Source organism: Gymnodraco acuticeps, unplaced genomic scaffold (assembly GCF_902827175.1).
Source record: "Gymnodraco acuticeps unplaced genomic scaffold, fGymAcu1.1, whole genome shotgun sequence".
NCBI classification, from domain to species: domain Eukaryota; kingdom Metazoa; phylum Chordata; class Actinopteri; order Perciformes; family Bathydraconidae; genus Gymnodraco; species Gymnodraco acuticeps.
This window is the reverse complement of record NW_022989861.1, coordinates 965,772-988,586: the sequence shown is the minus strand read 5'-3', so window position 1 is coordinate 988,586 and position 22,815 is coordinate 965,772. Positions and strand designations below refer to the sequence as shown.

Genomic DNA, 22,815 nt, shown 5'->3' with positions numbered 1-22,815 from the left:
TCATGTGTTTCATCATGTTTTTTTTTTATTACAAAATGTCTGTACAACAAAACAAAAATACACAATAACTATTTCTCTCAATGACAAAGTGAAATCCAAAAATCTGTTCACTAATCCCCTTTTTAAAACAACTTAAACGTTAGATAATAATATGGGGGAATTAAATGTCTTTAACATGTCAATTTAATTTGCAAACACCCCCTGCAGGATGACGTCAGATACAGGAACACACCAGAGAACATGGAGCGTGAACATGAAGGGGATAACTGAACAGCAGTCGGGGGGGGGTTTAATCCTCCGTCAGATTCTCTTTGGCTTCAAGCCAGCTCTGTCATCCAGCGCATTCTGTAGAAAGGAGTCAAATCTCCCGACACAGCAGAGGATTGCATGAAAAGTCATGGCGGTGGTCTGGAAATAAGTCAGTCCTACATTTCCCTTGCCTAGCAGTGATTGAAAGTGAGCCATGGAAAAGAGGCACTATGGTGCAGAAAGAAGGCTCTCAGTCTGATAACTCATCCGTAATGATTGCTGAGGTACACACTGAGATTGCAGTCAGCGAGGGTCTTACAGTTCTAGGTAAAGGACTATATTAACATTTCAAAGCACCTGAAGTTTTTCTAAACAAGAGATCCTTTTCGTACAAAAATATTCATACTGTTGTGATAACAACATTGAGTGCTTCCATCCGAGGAAATAACGCGTTGATAAAGTGGAATTTCCAAGTGTATACAGTGTCTTGTTAAACAAGAGATTTGTGTCTAATGCCCTGACTCGAGTCAGTAATGCCATCCCATAATTAAAGTTCTGCAGTCAATGGAGGCCAATCAGAGTGACAGGTGTACAATGGATCGCTTTTAAAATAACACTAATGTGGTGAAAACCTGTTGGCACTCAGGTTTGTTGCTCATAAAAGGATCAAATCAACTACTGTGGGATTTCAAAATAAGTGCAACAACTCAGATGTATTCATACTTCTGTGCGATGACAATAAAAATGGTCTTATGTAAAAAACGTGAGATAAATGAAATGTCCATCCGATTGTCGTTAAGTTTCCACACTAGTGCCAGATCAGAGCTTTTTACAAAACCTCTCATGCAACATCTTCAATGACCCTGCCATCAGCAGTGAAATCAGAGCATGTTTACAGTAAATCAAACATCTTGTTTACATGTTGCGACCCAGCTACCTGATCCAATCAATGTCACATCAAATCATGTAGAAAAACACTCAGCGTTCCCTCTCCATCTTGTATTGAAAACGCCCAACAGCATGACAGTATTTCAACATATGATGGTATATTAAATTATTTACATATACATGTAAATAATTTATCTTTTTGCAAATCATTTTCATGTACATACAAAAACCACTGCGTAAAAAAACAACTACATGCCGTTGCACAAACTAAACCAGGCTAAAAATACAAGTTATCAAAAAAGCAGAAAAATATGTACATTTCTAAACGTCTCTTTTTTTACGTCAATAAGCGTCTCCCTGCCCATTTACAACCCCAGATATGCGCGCACACACACACACACACACACGCTTGTGCACGAGTTGCTCACACTGGAACATTCAGACAAACAAATGTCTCTTTGGCTGGTGTGAAGCTGTGGCACCTACAGGTCATTACACTTTTTCAAAAAAACACGCACACAACAAAATTAACACCATCTAACGGCATAGAAAATAGTTTTCCGATGATGGATGACGTGATATATTTCCTATGCATTTGCGAATATATATATATTTATATACCAAAACATACTGTATACTGTGTCAGGGTCAGCCACACATATGCCCTTGATTGTGTGTATAGATGTAAAGTCACATTCAGAAGTGTAATGTGAAGCTCTGTAGGAAGGCATCAATAAATAGAGTTGACATAAGTCTGTGTGTCCCCTGGAGGGGGGGTGGGGGGGGAGCATGTTACACAGCTCCACCCGTCTGTCAGTCCTTTGAGTTCTGTACCAAGTTGACCACCTGGAGCTCCGTCAGGTTACTGCTGCTGCCGCTCGACTGTTGACCAATCACCATCTGGAACACAACACAGCCAGTCAGGAGGCGGTATCACACGGGCCAATCACGTGTCATCACACAATGCCAACTGCAAAAAGATCTCCTGACACTACATGCTGCGTGGTGGAATTCTTTAATCGTTTTTAGTGGTACTTTAAGGACTGGAATTTTTTATTTAAATAGGTTTTTAAAAAAGTCATGCATTAGTTCAGAAATAATTATACTATTAAACGTTTAATACAAATACTATTGTGGCCTATTGTCGTTAACTGCTGAAATCTGACGCAAATCACATTTAGACTGTCCTTACAGTGTAAACTGGAATCCAGCGTCAATATGAATATGCAGACAAATAAAGAGAGAAAGCCAACCAGACACTGACGTTGCTGCCATGTGTTGCATTTCTTATATAGGCTCTTTATTTTCTACCAAATGTTGTAAGACCTAACTTGCCAAAAAATATATACTGTAAAGAGAGGAAATTATTTTATTTGTGTTCTTTTTTACTAGAAGGAAAAGCTTTTATGAACCACTGGGCGAAAATATTTGAATGTTTTACTAAATATTGTAAATTGGGAATATTATGATAACTGTACTTTTTTTTAATACATTTGAAAAAAGTCTTAGCATATCATCCAAATACCTATATATATATATATATATATATTTCATGACAATTTACAGAAGGAATCTACATTAAAATCCATGCACGGCTACGGTGGTGTTTGGTTTATTGCACGTGTATGTTGTTGAAACCCAAAAGGTAAAACTAGCTGCCAGCTGATAATTCACATTCTTCCAATCAGGCGGCAGGTGAGGACCCCCTCTGGGTGCCAGTGCTCTGTTAGGGTGCATTAGTGCGACACGTGGCATGCTGGTTGCAGAGGGAATATGAGAGTTTCACTTGTAAAATGCAGATCTTGCCGTACTGGGTGTAGCTGCACCGCTGAGACAGGGATCTGCACCGTGCCTTGGGGTGCTGTGAGGAACACCTGCGGGACACCTGGGGGGGAGGGGGGGGACACGTCCGTCAGTAAACACAGCATGTTTCATTTAAATAATGACAGCTGTTATTATTGGAGTCTCACCTGAGTCCTGGCCCTGTCCGTGGACCTGCATGGCCGAGGTGCCGTGCGAGAAGGCGTTGAGCACAGCGAGACTCCCGTCGGACAGCGTGGGCGCCGAGGCGTACATCACTGTGTGCGGGCTGGGGTACATCATGTGACCCGAAACAGATGTTGGCATAGACGAGGTGACGATGGTTGCTGGGAGACTAACCGTCGCTGGAAGGAGAGAAGGTGAGGGAGGGGGAAGGGAGGAAATGTCACACTGAGGGCAGCAGGTGTGTGTTCACATGTTGGCCAGCAGATGGCGCTTTATAGCCACTAAACTCAACTGATGTATGCAGTGTGTACAGGCACAATAACACAACAGGAGCAGATTGAGTAAAAACTAAATTGGTAGAAGAAGGAAAACTATTTTGGGAAAGGTTTTCCTGTGTAAAATTCCACTAATGTTGTCAGGCATAAGGTGGGATAGCAACACAAAGGCGGACGATGTTTGACTAGACTCAGGAAACAGATATATTATTTAGGCCAAACAAAAATTCCGATGGAGCGTGTGTTCCCAAGTTATACAATAAAATGATACAGTATGTCTTCTATAGATTGAATTTTTCAATAGATTCAATATTTTATAAGTGCAACTGTAAATGCTAATTCAGTTTAGAAAAGGTTTTTGGATACAACATTTTCTGGTAGACTCTTTACATCATGTGGAGCACCAATGTGCGTCTTTTTAGATGGAGCTGCTTCTCTAAGAAAACCTCCAACTTATTTGTTCAGAGGGGGGGCTTTGACCTACCGGTGGAGTTTGAGGAGGTGTGGGAGATGTCGAGGCTGCCGTCGCTGTTGGAGGTGGTGTTGTGGTGGTGTACCTGGATGGCCTGGAGCTGCTGGGGGAGGCCTGCTCCTGATCACACACACACACACACACACACACACACACACACACACACACACACACACACACACACACACACACACACACACACACACACACACACACACACACACACACACACACACACACACACACACACACAACACACACACACACACACACACACACACACACACACACACACACACACACACACACACACACACACACACACACACACACACACACACACACACACACACACACACACACACACACACACACACACACACTACAGTAAGTAATCGACATCCCACACAGGGAATAATAGCAGTAGTTGCAGGGGGGGGGGGGTGGCATATGGCAGTGAAAGCATTGTGCCGTACTATTATCTGAAGTAGACGTGCGAGTAGCATTAGCACTCCTATCATTAGATGCATTAGCCATAGCAGAAGGCGGTAGCATTAGCAGCTCTAGCATCCCTTAGCGATGCTTTGACAGTGACTGTGTGGTCAGCAGTGTGCAGAGAGGGTCACCTGAGAGGGAGACACCAGCAGGGAAGCGGAAGACAGCCTGCTGTCCCTGCTGGTGCTGGGAGGCCTGCCCATGCTGCCCCTGCAGGGCCAGGGAGTGCTGCTGCAGCTGGCTCAGAGGAATGGTGGGGGTGCCGGGGGGGAGAGGAGTGCCTGCTGTAGGGGGGCACACACAGTGGGGAATGAGACTTTGATTACAAAATAATGGTGTGGTTTAAGAAAGAAAGTGCTTGATAGAGCTGTAGCGCAGTCTAGCTAGGGATGCTATGTCACATACACATATATATATATATATATATATATATATATATATATATATATATATATATACACATACATACATATATATACATACATACATACATATATATACATATACATACATACATACATATATATACATATACATACATATATATACATACATATATACATATACATATATACATACATATACATACATATATACATACATATATATACATATATACATACATACATATATACATACATATATATACATACATACATATATATATTATACAACATCAATAACATAGTAGTATATATACATACATACCATACATACATATATATAATACAGACATACATATACATCATACATACATATACATATATAGACATACATACATATACATATATCATAATATTACATATATACATACATACATATGATAGACACATACATAATACACATAACAGATAATAGTAACACACATACTATATAATCACATACATACAATATATACACATACATACATAAATATATACAATATATACATATATACATATACATAACATACTATATATACCACATACATATATAATATATATTACACACATACATATATTAATATACACATATACATACATATATATACATATACACATATATATATAATATATATACACATACATATATATATATATACACATACACATATATATATATATACACATACACATATATTATATATACACATATATATATATATATACACAACACATAGATATATATATTATACACAATATTATATATTACACATCTATAATATATAAGATAACACATATATATTATACACAACATATATTATATATCATATATATATATACACATACCATATATATATCTACTATATATATATCACATATATAATTATATATATAAACCATAAATATATATATTTACACATATATATATGATATAAATATACACGATATGTAATATATATACACATATATAGTATATAGGTAGTATACTAATATATATAAAGTATCACATATAATATATGTCTCATCCTATATATCTATACTATATATATACACCTTATAATATATGCTATATATACACATACACATATATACATACACACATACATATATACATACATATATACATACATATATATACATACATATATATATTAGGGCCGGGACTTTAACGCGTTAATTAAGATTAATTAATTACACAAAAATTAACGCGTTAAAAAATTAACGCATTTTAATCGCACTTATTTTTGCACCGCGGAACGTTTCTCACTGGATGAGTTTCAGGCGTACCGATTATACTGGAGCACCAACTAACGTTCATGACTTCAGACAACAACAAACCACAGTGAACAACAGTGGGAAATGTTGTTTTAAAAAACGGACGGATGGAAGCGTCGATAAGAGCACGGTTGTGTGCAAATTATGCAAAAAGGAATTCGCATATCACCGCAGCACATCAAGCCTCAAGTATCACCTCAATGCAAAACATATAGCAGCTAGCGTGGAAGCTAGCGTGGACGTTAGCCTCTTTTATCGCGTTCACACCAAAAAGAGCCGGTACTAAAATTAGTTCATGAGAACCTTTTTACCCCCACGAAAGTCCCTGCTAGAGAGCAGAGAGCTGCTAGAAAGCAGGGAGTTTCGTGCGGCTCTCTTGTGAGAAAATAGCTATATTTCTGATTGGCTGGGCGGATTGCAAACCACGCCCCGTAAAACTCCCAAAAAGTTTTGTGAAGCCGCCATTTTATTATCCTCGCATTAGCATTATTAGCATTAGCATTAGCCCAGCGCAGAAACGCAGAGAGACTAACTTATGGCAACACAAAATAAAACATGGGAGCGGTGGAGATGAGGAGGTGTCGGCGTTCTGGTGATTTACTCGGAAGGCTGCTGGGAGTCCCAGCAGCTTCTACTGAAGCCAGTCCCCAACTCCGGGGACTTCCGGCCGGGGACTTTGGGCGGCAGTATACGCCGTGAAGTGGTTTGCGGCCTGCCAGTAAACCCAAAGCAGAAGAAGAAGAAGTGACGTCAGCGGCTTCATTTGCCTAATCCTCCCCCAGGTTCAAAGAGTTCTCATGAACTAAGTTCTCATGAACCTTTGTGGGAAAAGTACTGCGGTGTGAATGCGCCTAATGGTATACTAAAATCCATGTGAAAAAAAATTGCTTCTCACTGTTCTCAGGTCAAATATTTATGTGATTAAAAATGCGATTAATTTCGATTAATTAATTACAAAGCCTCTAATTCATTAGATTAATTTTTTAATCGAGTCCCGGCCCTAATATATATATATATTGTACATTTATATATGCTCTAATCAGGTGTTTAATATTATATTTACAGCTGCATTGATTAGTGGATTGATGCAAAATATTGATAATATTGTTATTAGAGTAACTTTTTATGCTAAAATGGCAGCTGTTTTCAGAATCTCGAATGTGGAGATTTCTTCCAATTTTCTGTTAAATATCGTATTCCACTGAATATCATCGGAGTTTAGACTAACAAAACAAGACATCTCCTTGGTATTTGACTAACTACGATGGGCATTATTCACCATTTTCGGACATTCTGTGGACCAAATGATTTTTTAATTACATCTAGAAATATCTACAGATTAATCGCTAATGAGATTTTTTCCTTCTATTTCAGCCCTATTATTTATCCATCTTAAAAGTTGCAGATCATGGGGGAGAAGACATGACAACATTTGTATTTTCAAGCAGCACTGTTCAGGTTAAACAGGGACAAAAAAAAAAAGGCAGGGTACATTTAAAAACAGTACACCTTCAATAATACACACATGGCTGATAAGTGACAAACTGTATGACTGTATTCAGTGGTGATTTTGGGCTGTCAATTCATGTTTATTATTTGTTTCAATTCTCTTGTTTCAAAGTGTTTTCCTGAACAAATGGCAGATATTCCCCCACACATTTGGTCACATGCTCCATCAACAGTTGCTGCAGTCGGGCGGGCCGGCCCTTTCAAGATGTCAGCAGAGGAGGTGCAGAGTGGGAGGGGGTGTTTTTCCACCTGGCACTGCTGCTATGTGCCAGACAGGTGGTGAAGAGGAGAGAAGGAGAAAGGGAGAGCGAAGGAGGGGGGGAGGGATAGGGCGGAAAAAGTGTGAGGGTGGGATAGAAGGTTGTAGGATGGAGAGAGAAAAAGCAGGAGAAAAGGGACAAAGACGGTGTGTGTGTGGCTGTCCTTCAGCTGTCAGTCATTAGTGGGCATCATGTGTTTCAGCTGTCACACTGCAGCAACTAGTCAGTGACATTACTGCACTTCAGTACTGCCTTCACAATGCATTACACACTCTTATCTCCATGATAACACACAGGGTAGAGAAATTGCACCAGTCAGCATTTAAGTGTCAACTAGTGTTTTTAAATTGCTCATGTCATGGACAGTCCAAGAAGGTGCGCAGTTCCCTATAAAGAGGAGATAATATCTTATGAAATGATGATGAAATCTAAATATTTATTGTCTTCACTGGGAATTGTGAGCCATCTGAATCATCAATGTGGCGCCCCATTACTTCCCTGGCACATCCCCCATGAAAAGGAGGTGTAATGAATAATGTGGGGGTAAAGACTCTTTAGGGATCCCAAATGAGACGCTGCCACCTTAAAGTCCTCATTGCGTCGGTAAAAATCCCTTTTGTTTCAGGGTGCCTCTGTAAGTGCTCTTTAATGAAGGGTCATGTCTAGTTCAGGACCGCTCCGTCACGAAGTACGCTTCAATTATAATTTCAACGCGAGCCACCGATCCTCCATTGAATATTCATGCCTAATTATTGTCCGCGGTCGTCATCCCTCAGTGCTGAGGTCTGTTGTGTCCCTCTCACCTAATTATCCCTGTCCACGAGTGACAATCAAAGGCAGGCGGCTCGCCAGCAGACGGGGCTTTTCCTGGTTACTGAAGGCTTTGTAGAACCTGAGGCCGCTGAGTGCTGATGAAGGCTATGAAGGGCTATGTGATGCAAACCGCTCCTGAGAGAGGAGCGACGGGCCGAGGTCACGGCACGGCGCCATTCAAATTCTAATCAGCTAATAAGCTACACAATGCAGGGACATTAACAAAACATGAAGGCCTGCGGAAGACTCAAATCTAGAGGTGGAGGTTAGGATGAATAAAGAAAATAATGTAACATTGTAACAAAGGTCTGGATGCTGAGATGCTACATACCGGGCATGAAGGTGAAGCCGCCGGGCAGCTGCATGACCCCCGAGCTGGTGGTCTTCAGGACGGTGCCGTTGGCGCTGATGTTGCTGCTGGCCGAGACGGGCGCCAGGTAGTTGGTGATGGGGAACGAGGGCCCGCTGCTCACCTGCATGGTGGTGGAGGTGGTGGGCACCGTGCACTGGGCGCTGCCCGGCAGGCTGGCCACCGTGAACGTGGGCTTCAGTGTGTCCTGGGGAGAGAGGACATGAAGTGTGAGTAGGAGGACGGGGGGAGAGGATTTGATGAAATTTCAATCAGTACTAGTTATGTCAAGAAATAATAAGAGTGAGATGAGAGGTACGCTAGCAATGAAGTGTGTTCTACGATAAACTTGAGGGATTCGCGAGAGACAGATTTAAAATGGTGAAAATGGGAAATGAGTATGCGTCAGGCTCCAAAAACACTGGTTCCTACAATTCCCATAATTCCTCTCTATAGTGTTTTTGTCAGGCCTTTCCTGACTGGTTAATCCCAGCATATTTCAATAACATAAAGCAAGATAAGAAGCACATCAATCCCAAGAGAAATTATTTTGCAGCAGTAGAAGTAAGTGGGAAAGAGTGTAAATATATAACGATTTTTAAACCTGCCACATTTCTGTATTTTTTTTCTTTATTATTCGTTCCTTTTATTTGATGTTCTTGAAAGATATCGTTAGAAAGAAAAATCAAGCGCCGTCTCTTGAAGTGGTTTTTGTCGGTAATGGCCTTTCAAGGTTTAAATGTATTTATTAGTCTGAATGAAGGACAAGCAGAAAGAAAGGTCTTCTAGTACTTGCTCTACTCTGCTACAGCCCATTTGTCATGGGGAAGCGTCTCACATGAGAACACCTAGAACAACACCATTAATGAGGCTTTTCCTATTTAAGCAGGGGGGGGGGTTAATGCTTGCTATGTTTCAGGGATCAATGGCTGTGTGACAGAAACCAGAGAGTTTGAATGGACGGAGGGCAAATAACAAACAAGACAGTAGAGTATGGAAACAGGCTGGGACCCCTGTAATTGCATCCATGTGGAAAATACAGAGCAGAGCTGGGAGGAACTCCATTTTAGATTTAATAAGAGCAAAAAGTTGCATTTAAGTTGGAGAATAATCGTGTCTGTTGTTCTCCCTGAATGTAGGAATTCCTGTGTAGGATGGTGACTCAACCGTACTGGGACTTCTATCAAAAAAATACTACTCAACACGCCTAAGAGAGAAAATGATACATGGGGAACATGACTGTGTACACATACAGAGTCACCCATTCATCATCTATACACCAATCAAACTCGAATCAAGATAAAAGGGGCCCCCTTGTGCCCATTTTCAGGTTTCATAATGTATTGTGTGCCTCTACTGTGAACATGAGTGAAACCATTTATAAGCCCAACAACATAGACGACACACTACAGGAAAGAGAAAACCAAAACAAGCTAAATAGGGCCCCTTTAACAACAATGTCATTTCTGCACTCACATCTTGGTGAGTTACTATGACAACTAACTGACCATGTAACTTGACATCTCAGCAAAATGTGTAAATATCAGGTAGATGTGCTCACACTGCTAAGATCAATAGAGGTGAGCTGCAGCGTGGCACAATACAGTAACGTATACACCAGGGTAGGGTGAGGCAGTGAGTGGGCTGCATGAGAGAGCAGAGTAGGCGTAAGGCAGGGACTAGAAAGTACATAAACCCATCGTGCCTGTTTCTACGCATTTAAATGCTTCTCACTTGATACTAATGATCTGTAAACGCAAACACATGTAAGAGCCTGTGTTCAATGTTCTTAGAGGGTGTGATTAACAACAGATTGTGAGACACAGCGATGGAGGATATTACCTGTTGGTTAATATGTGGAATGATCACAAGTACAAACACAGATACATACAATACTTTTCAAAGGCTTCTCCACGTTTGGCTAAAAGTACTTCTGACTGAAATTGAACGACACAATTCACTCTTCAATCCCAGTCAGGACTTTATTATATGTCACCTTCTTCACACCTCTATACTGCGTACCATCTTTGAGCTTTATGTATTGAAGTGAAACGTTAACGCTAACACTATAGGAACAGTTCAATGGCACTCTTTCATGTCCGAATCGAGGATCTGCCGATACCGATCAGATATCGTCGTTTCTTTTCTTCTTTCTGCCTAGACCTCAGATCCTCTGAAGGTTATTTATCCTTTGAAGGATCCAGCCTCAGAACTGGGACAAAGATAGTGTGTCATAGCTCTCCACACAGTGCAGCTGTGTAACACTGGTGAGTGAACTAGGGTTATTGTATAGAAACACAGCCATGTGTCACAACAGAAAGGCATGCAATGGGGTGTGCTCAATATAAGCTTGTATGTATTGAAAGTCGTAGTCATTGTCCATAACAGAGAGGTAGTGTGGAAGCAGGCAAGGCCAACCTCTCTCAGCAACTATTGGTTTATACGTGACTGATTACATGGGGGAGAGGTGGATGATCCAGCATGGACTCCACTGATAAGACAAGCTACCATGCAAACATGTCTACTGTAAGGATTCACCCTCTGTTCAGCCACAGTAACCTATAGGGTTAACACATGATCAAGAGGGTTAACTCAGAGTTGTCCGGCCCTCAAAACTTACACATGGCAGAGCAGGTGTTGTCCTTTACAGCGAATGACCACCACCACAGTGTGAGCAGTGAGTGCTTTGGTCCGCGGCTCACTCCCCGGCCCTGCTGAGGGGCTCTGACAGTCCAAGGTCCTTTAGCTCTTTAGTTAAACAGCAGCTGGAAAGTCAAAGGGGGAGGGCCGCACGGAGGACTCACAGTTGTTCTGCCCTTTCAACCAAGAAGAAAAAAACTGACTTAAAATCACCAAACAACGATCAGACCTGTCCTTCACCAGAGTGATATCTGACAGGCAGAGCGCGACACAGCTGTCACCACGGCTCCATTCTCACAGGACACCGTAGAACACTGAACAACATGGTAAAGCCAACGGCAAATAAGTCACTAAATATGGCGCAATGGTAAAGGCAGAGGTAAAAGAAGTCTTTAAGATTAACGCTGAACAATAGGTGGATAATATGGGGTATAATAAAATAGTTAAATATTGCGATAAGGATATTACAAGAGAAACAGATAAAGGGTGCTCAGTTCTGCTTTTCTGTTGATGTCATCAGACTGCTATAGTACATCAATTGCTTTTTGAGTTAACTTTCTTTTATTAAACTTCCAGATAAAAGGCACCAATGAAAAACAATGATAGCAACAATTTTAAAATGTCGTTTGCTACTGACAAACGAACTCATCAAATCTTTAAAACAAAATCCTCATCAGTCTTTCACAATGTGCTAAGATGACATTGCAATGATGGTTAACAAATATAGTTTGAGCAGCTTTTTTAAGATGCCAACAGAAAAGGCAATAGCAGTCGCAAAGCAGTACACATATGGATCCAACAGTGACTGGAAATGTACAACGACAAAGCCTTTTGCCTGGATCATAACAGCAGTGTGTTAGCAAGTAGCCCTTCTTAGCTTTAGCAGCAGTAGTATACTGTTGGTCTGTGTGCGGCAGGCGAAGCAGAGGCAGACCTGTGTGAGGTTCGGGGACAGGGGACAGGGTAGGGAGCACAAACAGCTGAGGGTACAGACAGCTGGCAGGAAACCCAGCACCTCTGAGGGGGAATTAACCCTTCCAGAGGCAGCAGGGAGCCACGTGAAGAGACAGCCGCCATCTGACGCTGAGCTCCTCTCACCATCACTGACTGAATTCCTGTAGCCGACTGCAATGCTTCACTTTGTAATATCATGAAAAAGAAAAAACTCACTAAAGGAAAAGGTCACTGTGATCCAGCTCTTTTTGTGTCACACGTGTCTGCTCATGCTTTCCTATGTCGAGGAGGCGTAAACTGATCATCCAGGTTTCAACCTGAGTGGTAATCTAGAGGTCTAGTCGAACTGCCCCTATCTCCGTGACCTACACAGCGGGCTTCCACTGACCTACTGTTTTGTTTGACCACCTCCGTATGTCCCCTGATCAACTGTCTATGAACAGCTCTGGCTTTAAGTCCAGAGTCGAGGCACTGCATAGTTAACGGGCCACGGTGGTGTCATGCATTCCTTCAGGGAAGAAATACAGCCAAAGTCTCAGCACTGTCACTTCCTCCCCACGACCATCTTCAGTTCAACCTCAAACTGATACATCAGAATATGTAGATCACTGAAACGTAACAACTTTCCTGAAATGTTACTAGAAGTCTTAAAAGTGTGTACAATAGATTAGAGCAGAAATAAGTTGTTGATTTATTGATTATCCTTCATTTGCAATCATTTTGATCATTGATGTTATTTTATTACACAGAGGTGCCAAAGCATACTGGTTCTAGCTTCGTTATTGTGAGGAATGCTGCTTTTCTTTGTCTTATGTTGTATGAATGATATGTTGTGGGGTTTCGGACTAGGAATCATTAGCATGTTGAAGATGTCACCCTGGTTTCTGGGAAGCTGCGATGGGTATTTGTAACTTTGTTTGGACAATTTGCCTGATGATTAAGCATTGAAAAGGTAATTCAGGATAAATGATTCATAGAGAATTTAATTGTGGGTTTCAGCCCTACAATATGTAATAATATATATCTTTATTATTCATTCTACTAGTAAGATACTCTGAACTATGACCTTAAAGCTTTGACTGAGTTTGATGAAATAGTGAAGAGATTTTTCTCAAAACAAATGTCTTGAAGGTTCAGATGTGACAACTTTAAATCAACCTCAGACTGTTGTCCCTGCTTGGGAGAAAATCCCAAATCCAACCAGGGCACAAACGATACGTTGTATAATAATGAGATACGAGAACGCAACAAATGAAGACACCATTTAAAGTGGTATGAATGGAGGGCTGAGTCTGGTGGAATACGTAATGAGTCCTCAGGAGGACTGCACTGCCACAGAGGAACCTCCACGACTATCCTTTATACAAAAGAGAGACATCATTCTACTCCACAGCGATGTTAAGATCTCAAGTATTGCCCTCCCTCCTGAACATACAAAAAAATCCTAATAACAAAAAGGGAGGAGGACACCATTTACTACACTTAAATCCCAAGATACATTTTGAGTAAGTCAAATAGCTACACTGTTTGGAGGCACATTAAAAGTATCAGGAAATGAGAGAGTAATTAAAGAGAGCAGGACACAAATGATTCCTTATTCACGAGGGATTAATCCTCCCAAATTGAAGGTGACAACTGGCAGCCTCGTCCAGAGAGCCCATTGTGCAGTTTACTGGTGACTGGCCCTGGTCTAATCTCCCATTTGCTGGCTCCCATCTCCCAGTCTGTCACCCTGCCAGCAACATGGAATGTGCAGCTCCATTTGGGACTGCTAAAAAAGGCAAGGCAGCCCAAGTGGAGGAGGTGCAGCCAATGGCGTCTGACCTGTCCAGTTGCTTGCTGTAAAATAAGGGGGTGGAAGAGGAGGAGGGGAGGGGTGACATAACGCTGCTTTCCTTCCCTCCAGCACAGCTCCACATGCTGCTCCCCCAGCGACACCACCACCTCCACCACACAGCCTGTTTAGCAGCAGCTTGTGATAAGAGCGCATATCTGAGGAAATTAGCTTTCCCTTATCTCTGTGATTCTCTCCTGTCACATACGTCAAGCCCCGGCCCTGCCCTTACAACAGCAGGAGGACAGAAGAACTTTATCTGTTCAAGTGCAGTTTGACACTGGACTAATTATCAAATCCCCTTCATTTCTCCATGGGAACCAATTCAAGTGATGCGTGCAGTATGCTGAATTAAGAGGCTGTGGGATGTGTCGCAGAATGTCCAAAAAGTTGTTGGACGGGGCGTTTTGCTTTGCAACATCGCAAAGACGATGTGATCTTTGCTAATGAGCAGGGCAAGAAATAGAGCAGGATTACAGCAGCAGCAATAGCACTGATAGCCAGAGCAGGGAAGAGAAGAGAGGGATGGAGAGAACGAGAGGGAGGGAAGAGGAGGGGAAACCCAGAGGAGACTGATACTGAGAAATCTATCCAAAGCTGGATCCTCTGAGCAAACATGAGTTGTGGGATTTGCCAACCCCTTCCAAAAATAACCCCAAAGCAATAAAACATCTGTACTGTAGTCACGTCTTATATTAAGAAGCAGGCACAGAAACCACACAAATCCCAAGATCGGTTTGAGGATGCTACTCTTCTTTTAGGTCATTGTATTGTTTATGGTGTAACCACTTCTTTTCATTCACTTCTAAATCAGACCTTACATTTCCCAGAATGCATTATGCAGCCCTTAGAGAGCAGTCTTGAGCTGCTGTTGGTTGTGTGTACTTAATGAGAGCTGTGAGAGCAATAGCAATAGAAAAGCTGGGGTGTTTTCAGTCACGCACCCTAAACTTAATGTTTTATTATCTTAACACTGCAGTTAGGTCGATAAAGAGGCTTTCAATGGAAAAATACACAGTACATGTCGAATGAGGTTTATAGGGAAGAAGCCCGGACTCTTCATTCTGACATCTGTCATATTGCAAGTTTTCACTACTAAACTCTGGTGCAATGACTCCAAGAATCACAGACGAGATATGCATTACACCAATCTGCTGATGATGTTATGATAATAATGTGAAACTTTGACAATCACACAAAGCTATAAACTATGAGAACAACAGCTGTAGGGTGATACAAAGAATGATTCTCAAACGGCACGACCCATTACACACCCTCAAATGTATTAGAAACTCATTTTGGTGAATATTACAGGATTTATTTGATAGAATTTGCAAAGCAGCCACCATTTTCTCCACACTGAAGTTCAGAAATTAAAGTGGACCTATCATGCTATATTTGAACAATATATTGTAGGGCCATAACTATATAAAGTATATAAATATAGTTCTTTTTTCAAAATACCAAAAAGATCCTGCATTTTAGCCATGCCTCATTTCGCTCCATTTGCTCTTTCCAGCGCTGTTTTTGCAGGGGGCTGATTCTGTGAGCTGCAGCTGACCACGCCCCCCTGCAGGAGAGGGGAGCGTGCTCTGAGATCAGCTGCTGGGCTGCAGCGGGGAGAAGAGGGGGAGAAAAAGAGATCTCCATCCTCCGTGTTTTATTCTTATAGAAGTAAGAAGAGAAGTAACGGGGCAGAAACCCTCCTTTTTACGCAGCGGTCCAGACATAGACATCAAACGGCGACACATATTCAGTGTGCAGTTACTTTGGCATTCGGGCAGGGATATCTAGATACTTTCCAAGGTTTGACATCATGAATTGTGCTACTTTTAAAGCAAGCAACGATGTTTTCAAATCTGTAATCAAAAAGCTCCTCAAAAACACTATCGAAGCAGTTCCTGCCGTTGCTACGTTAGTTCAAACAGTAACGGATTTTCTTAGCGGATGCATGTCAATTTAAATCAATACATAAAACTATTTTTTAAATCAATAAAATCATTTTCTAAATCCATAAAAGCATTTAAATTAATATTGGGAGTCATGTCGTTACTTTGTCGAGAATGTGGCTATGTAATAAGCGGGATAATGTGCACAGTGCATAATGTGCCTTCATGCCGATCTAGATCCCTCCGCTTCGCGTCGGGCTCCTGATCAGCCTGTCGGTGTTCTTTTCCCCATAATGACCGTGTCGCTGCACATTATCCCTTACATATGATTATATAGAGTCATTATTCATTTGTTTTAAAGCAGGAGGCGCAAAAGCTTGCCTCGGGGAGGGAGAAAAAGAGCCACAGCGGAGAATAAACAGAAAGGCAACCATGGCAACCATGCAAGGGAAGTCTTCTTCGCTGCTTTTGTGGCAGACTACAGCGCCACTTACAGGCCTGGCATATGTACTACAGCGTCTCCAGCGCTTTCGAGCAGCAATGGCCGGCCGTGGCCCAACCTCTCATTCCCCTGATAGGTGGAGAGTTGACCAATAGCCGTAGCGCCACCGTCCTGACGTCAGGACAGTGTTCAAATCTGGATCAGTCTGTATCAGATCCTTTTTTAGAGATTTGGGTATGGAGGAAAATAGAGAGGGTTGTGTTTTCTGACACTTGGTGAGTTCCCTGGAACACCGGGGACACATATTCATGTATGAAAGACGTACTAAAGTGCATTTTGCATGATAGGTCACCTTTAACTATGGATCCCATGTTGAACTCTGCTATATATAATTGCTTTTGTCTTGAGGTGACCCATACATTATGTTACATTTTGAACATTGGGGATGTTGGGCTTCTATTTTGTTCATCCATCACCAAAACTAAAAGCCATTCAGTCACTGTTGGCTAATGACTCAGTGTCACAGCAATTACTTTAACAAAATATTGAATTATTGATCACTATGTGCTGGCAAGTGTCACACTGTAATGCAGATACCCCGTGTTTAAGTCAAGTCAGTTAGATTTTTTTCCCCCCAATAATTCTTACTGTGATCAGTAAGAATTATCGGGGGGGAAAAAGATCTAACTCCAATACCAGTGATTGGGCCATTAGAAATTAGCATTTTACAATACCAATTGCTGTTGGTATTTTAAAGTCTTATCTCAGGATGTTTCCTTTAATCTAGCAGGAGTAATATAAAAGTGTGTGTGGGGTGATTTTAGGAGCATTGCTTGCATCACCAAATGTCTTATATCTTAAGCCTCTTTCTTTTGCTCCTCCAGAATGTCCTCCACACTAACCCCCCCCCCCCCCAACCAGCCATTGCAGACTCTGTTCTGTTTAGACTAGCGTGGTCTGTATGTATGACATTCTGTTCCCTTGATAAATAGCGTCAAGACGCTGCAGAGGTGCACGCAGCGACCACAAATCAGACCGACTGCACAGAAAACATGGCCTCCTTATCCACCTGCTGCCTTATCGCGGTGCTGATCCTGACATCATGGATCGCAATGACAACATTTCTTAGAGAGTTCAAGTGTGAACAGATTTCCCAGGGCCGATCACACACTCATAACTGCAGCGGGGGTCAGAGGTCAAAGCGCCACTGACAGACGTCACATGAAGCAGAACATAAAATATCGCTCAAATGTTTCCATTCCACTCGCTCATATCTACATCCTTACCTCCTCTCCATATCACTAAATGAGTGGGGGGGGGAATTACAGGACTCCAAAGACAGCTGCAGCTTATAAGGAATGTGAGGGGCCTCAGCCAAGAGAGCAGGCAGGGAAACCATACCATATATGGCAACAGAGGCAGAAACTAATTGTTATCAATGAGCAAAGTGGGCATGAGAGTGGTCAAACATGCAACGGTTGACCTCCCATCTGTGGCGGTGTATGGTACGCGTTGGTTAGCGCCTTGTGAAAACACCACGCAGGCAATCGGGCCGAGACGTGTGTGTCTTCAAAGGGGCCGTACTCAAGCCGTGTAAACAGCTGAGGGAATCTCAAAGGTGTGTGGACAGTCAAGTGTGTCCGAGGATGATTATCGCTAGGCTTCAAAAACTCAAAAGAGGTTTAAGAACACTTGCAGCAGTAATGCAGCAGGACGCAGGGACGTGACCTGCAGCTCTTCATGAGGGATGAGGAGAGGTCACACAGAATATCTGAGGATAAGATTTCAGAGTAGAAGTTCATCTTGTGTCTTTCAGTTTTAAGTTGGAAAACTGCACAAAGTGTAATTTCCCAATGATTTCAAAAAAAGTTACAATCCTAGCATTTCATCCATGAACACAAGACAGCTCCACCCCACAACCAAAGATAAACACCTACGGTCGTCTGTATAGCAGGCTGCGTGTGTATCACCCTAACACAACCCAGACCTGCAGTGATTTATCTTCAGCAGTTTTACGAGGCTTTCCTGGATGAGAGGTCACGAAGGTAACGTGTAGTGAGTTGGATAATACTCTCCATCTCATCTGGCTCTCCTTCCCTTTACGGCCCTTTGAAGGACGACCAAGACTTTTTGCTTTAATTAAAAAAGGACTCGGTGCTAGAGCCACACAGCCAGCCCAAAACAGAGGCCTCACTGAGGTGTAACAGGCAAAAGTTCAGAAGTGTGTTTACAATAGGACAACGATTATTTTCCATTGCTGGGGTTGATTGATTTGCTCACCTCGTGTGCTTGTCTAGCCTTTTCTGGAGAGATTTCCCACTATATCCATTAAGGACTCTCGAGGGTGGTTTATCGTTTTAAAAAATTATCTATTTTGTCATGTCCCCATTTAAAAACAGCCAGTGAGTCAGACACTTTAACGTGAGTACTATTTCTGTGGGGACAGGCACAGAAATGAGTGAATTTATCTATTTCACAGCTGCAGCCTCACTAAAAGAGATGTGTTCTTAATTTTTTTGTCCTGACCACTTGAGGATCGGTCTATAACGGCAGACCTTTCCACTTGTGATTCTAACCTTTGTGTCGCCCATGCTCTCCGACTCAGACACCTGATAGGTGAGATCCGTCTCCTCGAAGCCCGTCGCGCTCATGCGCTGGTCCGTGGAGGGGTCGGAGCGTGGCGGCGAGTCCGGTGAGTTGAGGCACGTTTGGATCAGAGCTTTGCCCGTTTCACTCGTGATCATGGGTTGGAGTTTGCGCGTTGCGAAAGTGTAGACGTGACCCGTTTCACTGGCCACGAGCAGCAGTACCTGGGTTCCCGTCAAGGTGGAGAGTTCATACGCCTGGGAAAGAGAAAGAAGAAGATTAAAGCATGTGGCAGAGAGCAAAGGCCAAATGTCAAGCTAGAAAGAAAGATAGGGTTCACTTAAATGGGGCTTGGGTTACCTTCATCAGTAATCCCTACTGGAAAGGGAATAAAAGAGATTGAAAAGGTGAACCTCTGGAGACAGAAACCCTGGCCAAGAAAACACAAGAATCTAAAAATACAGCTGTAGTGAACTTTGACGTATAGCACAAATGAAGCTAAAATAACACGAGATAAGGCTCCCAGAATAGAGAGTGTGATGTAGCTGAGAGACTGATTGCAGCTGGGGATTGGCTAGAGGGTCGTAGTAAGCCAGTCTTGAAGGAGGACTCAAGGAATCATTCTTAACACCCAGAGGTAGCCGACTGTGAAGCAAACAGCAGTCTGCTGCCTTGCACACACACATTCAAATGTCTCAGTGTAATGCATCGAGCATCGGGAGTGAACTCACGAGAAAGCCTTTTTATCTAAATGAGTAATAAGGGATGTGGAGGATGCCTCTGGTGCTGAGAAGGCACAGTGCCATTAGCGTCACCTTGGTGAGCGCTGTACAGTCGCAGCCGGCTGATAGATGTGCCATTGGTGGAGGAGACGCATCACATTCAAATTAATCGCATTTTATTGGGCTGTTATAATACCATGCATTCACTCCATCATACTCAAACACTGTTCATTGTGGGCCCTATCAGGCCAATTAGTAGGCACGATAAAGCTGATTGTCTTTTGTGTGTTATAATATGATGACGGAGCACAGAAAGGCTAATGATGACTGCTATAGTGGCTCAAAGCTTGTTCCCACTGAGTATTTTAAAACTGTATTAAAGGAGGGGTTTTAATGTGCATGAACTGGAGAGAAGCGTTACAAAGAATTTCCACCCCACTGCCTGTTAATGGCAAGCTACAGGAGCAGGTAATGAACTACACAGCTCCCTCTAGTCACCCTTCTCTCTTCCATGTCCCTGATGAGCTCTGCAGCTACAGGGGGGGGGGGGGGCTCTCCAACAACAGAGCCTGGTGTTTGGCCAACTTCCAGGGCAGGAAGGGGCTAATTTGTCACCTTAACCGTGCGAGGTGGCGGAAAAAGCTAGACCCACATAAATGCTTTAATAACTTTCCTTGCTCTGCTGATTTTCTCATACATATTCAGGAGTTCCAATTAGTCTGGCTGTAATTGGTACCTCTGTCTCCCAACCTAGACGCACACCCTGCCTATATATATATATATATATATATATATATATATATATATATATATCAAATGAAGAACTTAGAAAGGCAAATATGTATGTGTAGTTGTGCATTCAAAAATAGGCTGGTGACTAAAGAGTGACTGAACTGATTCTCGTTGAATCCCCCTCAACAACCTCTGCTGATGTAAGCATGCAAAGTCAAAAGTTGTGGCTTTCCAAAGAAGCCGACAGGAACGCTGGGCTGACCTTAAACAATGAGGTGACTAGTGTGTTGCCAGAAAATGAACAAACATCCATTTAGATCATCTTCTGATTGTCATAAAATAATCCTGGCTTGTTCCAGCTTTGTTTCAGTTTCATATTGCTTTGGACACATAACTTTGGATTTGAGATGTCTTCATGTTTTTAAATTGAATTTGGAACCTTGGACAAATAACGAGAACATTCATTATGGAGGAATCCTGCATTTTGTGAATAATCATCGAGTCTTTACATGAGAAAAAGAAAATGTGCCTGGTTTCTGGAGTCCAATCTTCCAGTTGCTTATATTGTCTGATCAACTTTTCAAAAGCCTCAAAGTATTTCATAAGAGTAATAATATGACACAAAACAAAACAAGCAGAACACCTTTACATCAAGTTGGAGCCAGTGGATGTTTCACCAACAATACATTGCTGATACATTACTCAATAGACATTATGAAAAAGGAAAAAAGCCCAGGTGGAAATGATAACATAATTCAGGGCCTTAATATTTTGAACAACCAACCAATTGGAACGAAATCACAACTTAAGTTACTTTTAGTGCTTCTCTGGTTATGACGAGACAAAATGTGTGCAACAAAAACAGACTATTGAAGATAGTTACAGAAAGAGCAAACATGAAAACGTGCCTTTTACTGGAGCAATATTGGAAAATCAACCACAAATACTGACACAATTTGTATTGTGCCAACATTTACATGCATGCAATCTGAAGCATACATAAGAGAACAAACAGGCACCATGCTTTCAAATGAAACAAGGCTCATCCTAGAAACCAGTTTGAGACCAGTCCACAGTGAATCTTCCCACTCCACCCACCTCTCATTTTGACTGTGATGGTTGACACAGTGTGGGCAACATTTCCAGAAATCTCTATCCACACAGCGTGTCAAATAGTGTTCATGTTTCCAAAAGCCTACATAAAGACACCTCAGTTTCCACGACAACAGTCTGGGAAACATAGAAAAGAGGAGGAATACAGCACAGTACATGCGCCTCAAAGTAACAAATGAACAGTCTTGCATTGTGTTTGTTTAAGGTCATAATTAAAAGTGGCTAGTACAGCCAAACAACTGCTGTGCTCCAGGTCAACAGCTGACCTCGTCTCCAGATCATCTACTCTGATGCCACATTGCAATATTTATCATGGCAGCATTTGTGTCTGAGGAGTGGATTTGCAATACAATTTTGCTTTGGTACATGTAGACTGTATTGGAAGCAATAATGACTAACATGGAGTTCTGACAACAGCTTGTGTGCAAAAACAACTAACACAACTGAAACCAAGATAAGTCTTCACCGGATGATGCTTGTGTCAAAATGCACAGGGCCATGATGCATGCACAGACAGTCCCTGGCTCCTCTCTTCTGTCCCAGTGCTCTTTCACCGTCCTCTGATCCTGCTTCCCTGGGGTTTAGTCAGCTGTTGGCACCTACAGGCCCGCTGCTGTCCTCCACCACATGGCTGCAGCCTGTAAGCAGAGCCCTGCTTCACACTGACAGAGGAACAGCCTGTGTGCACTGAGGCTACTGATGGGAAGCACTTCCAACAGCTATAGGCCTGTGAGTGTGTGTGCAAGTGATAGTTAATCTGGGAATCTGTGTGTGCGAGTGTGTGTCCATGGCATAAATAGAATTGTCATTTGCCCAAGTCTATTTAAAGGCTGTCATGAATGTTCCTACTACCTCACATCCAGTGAGTCACTTTGTTTCACAATTGCTTTTGTCTTTTAGAATACATAAC

At 42.1% G+C, this 22,815-nt stretch overlaps 1 protein-coding gene across 7 annotated transcripts in view; it reads right to left on the bottom strand.

Annotated features, from left to right (window-relative positions):
- Nucleotides 1-3: 3 nt before the first annotated feature.
- Nucleotides 4-22,815, bottom strand: part of LOC117562860 (serum response factor-like) — a 24,266-nt gene continuing 1,454 nt past the window's right edge. Inside the window, exons 1-8 of one of the 7 annotated variants that reach the window (XM_034240832.1) lie at nucleotides 22,372-22,809; nucleotides 19,329-19,595; nucleotides 8,976-9,201; nucleotides 4,497-4,649; nucleotides 3,883-3,990; nucleotides 3,108-3,302; nucleotides 2,949-3,022; nucleotides 1,860-2,037 (exon numbers count right to left, since the gene is read on the bottom strand). In XM_034240832.1, coding sequence (XP_034096723.1) covers nucleotides 1,951-2,037; nucleotides 2,949-3,022; nucleotides 3,108-3,302; nucleotides 3,883-3,990; nucleotides 4,497-4,649; nucleotides 8,976-9,201; nucleotides 19,329-19,496 — 1,011 coding nt within the window. In that variant the 5' untranslated portion in view covers nucleotides 19,497-19,595; nucleotides 22,372-22,809 and the 3' untranslated portion in view covers nucleotides 1,860-1,950. Of the gene's footprint in view, nucleotides 2,038-2,923; nucleotides 3,023-3,107; nucleotides 3,303-3,882; nucleotides 3,991-4,496; nucleotides 4,650-8,975; nucleotides 9,202-19,328; nucleotides 19,596-22,371; nucleotides 22,810-22,815 lie in introns of those variants that run through there. The other 6 variants (XM_034240841.1, XM_034240803.1, XM_034240813.1 and 3 more) reach the window with 6 other exon arrangements.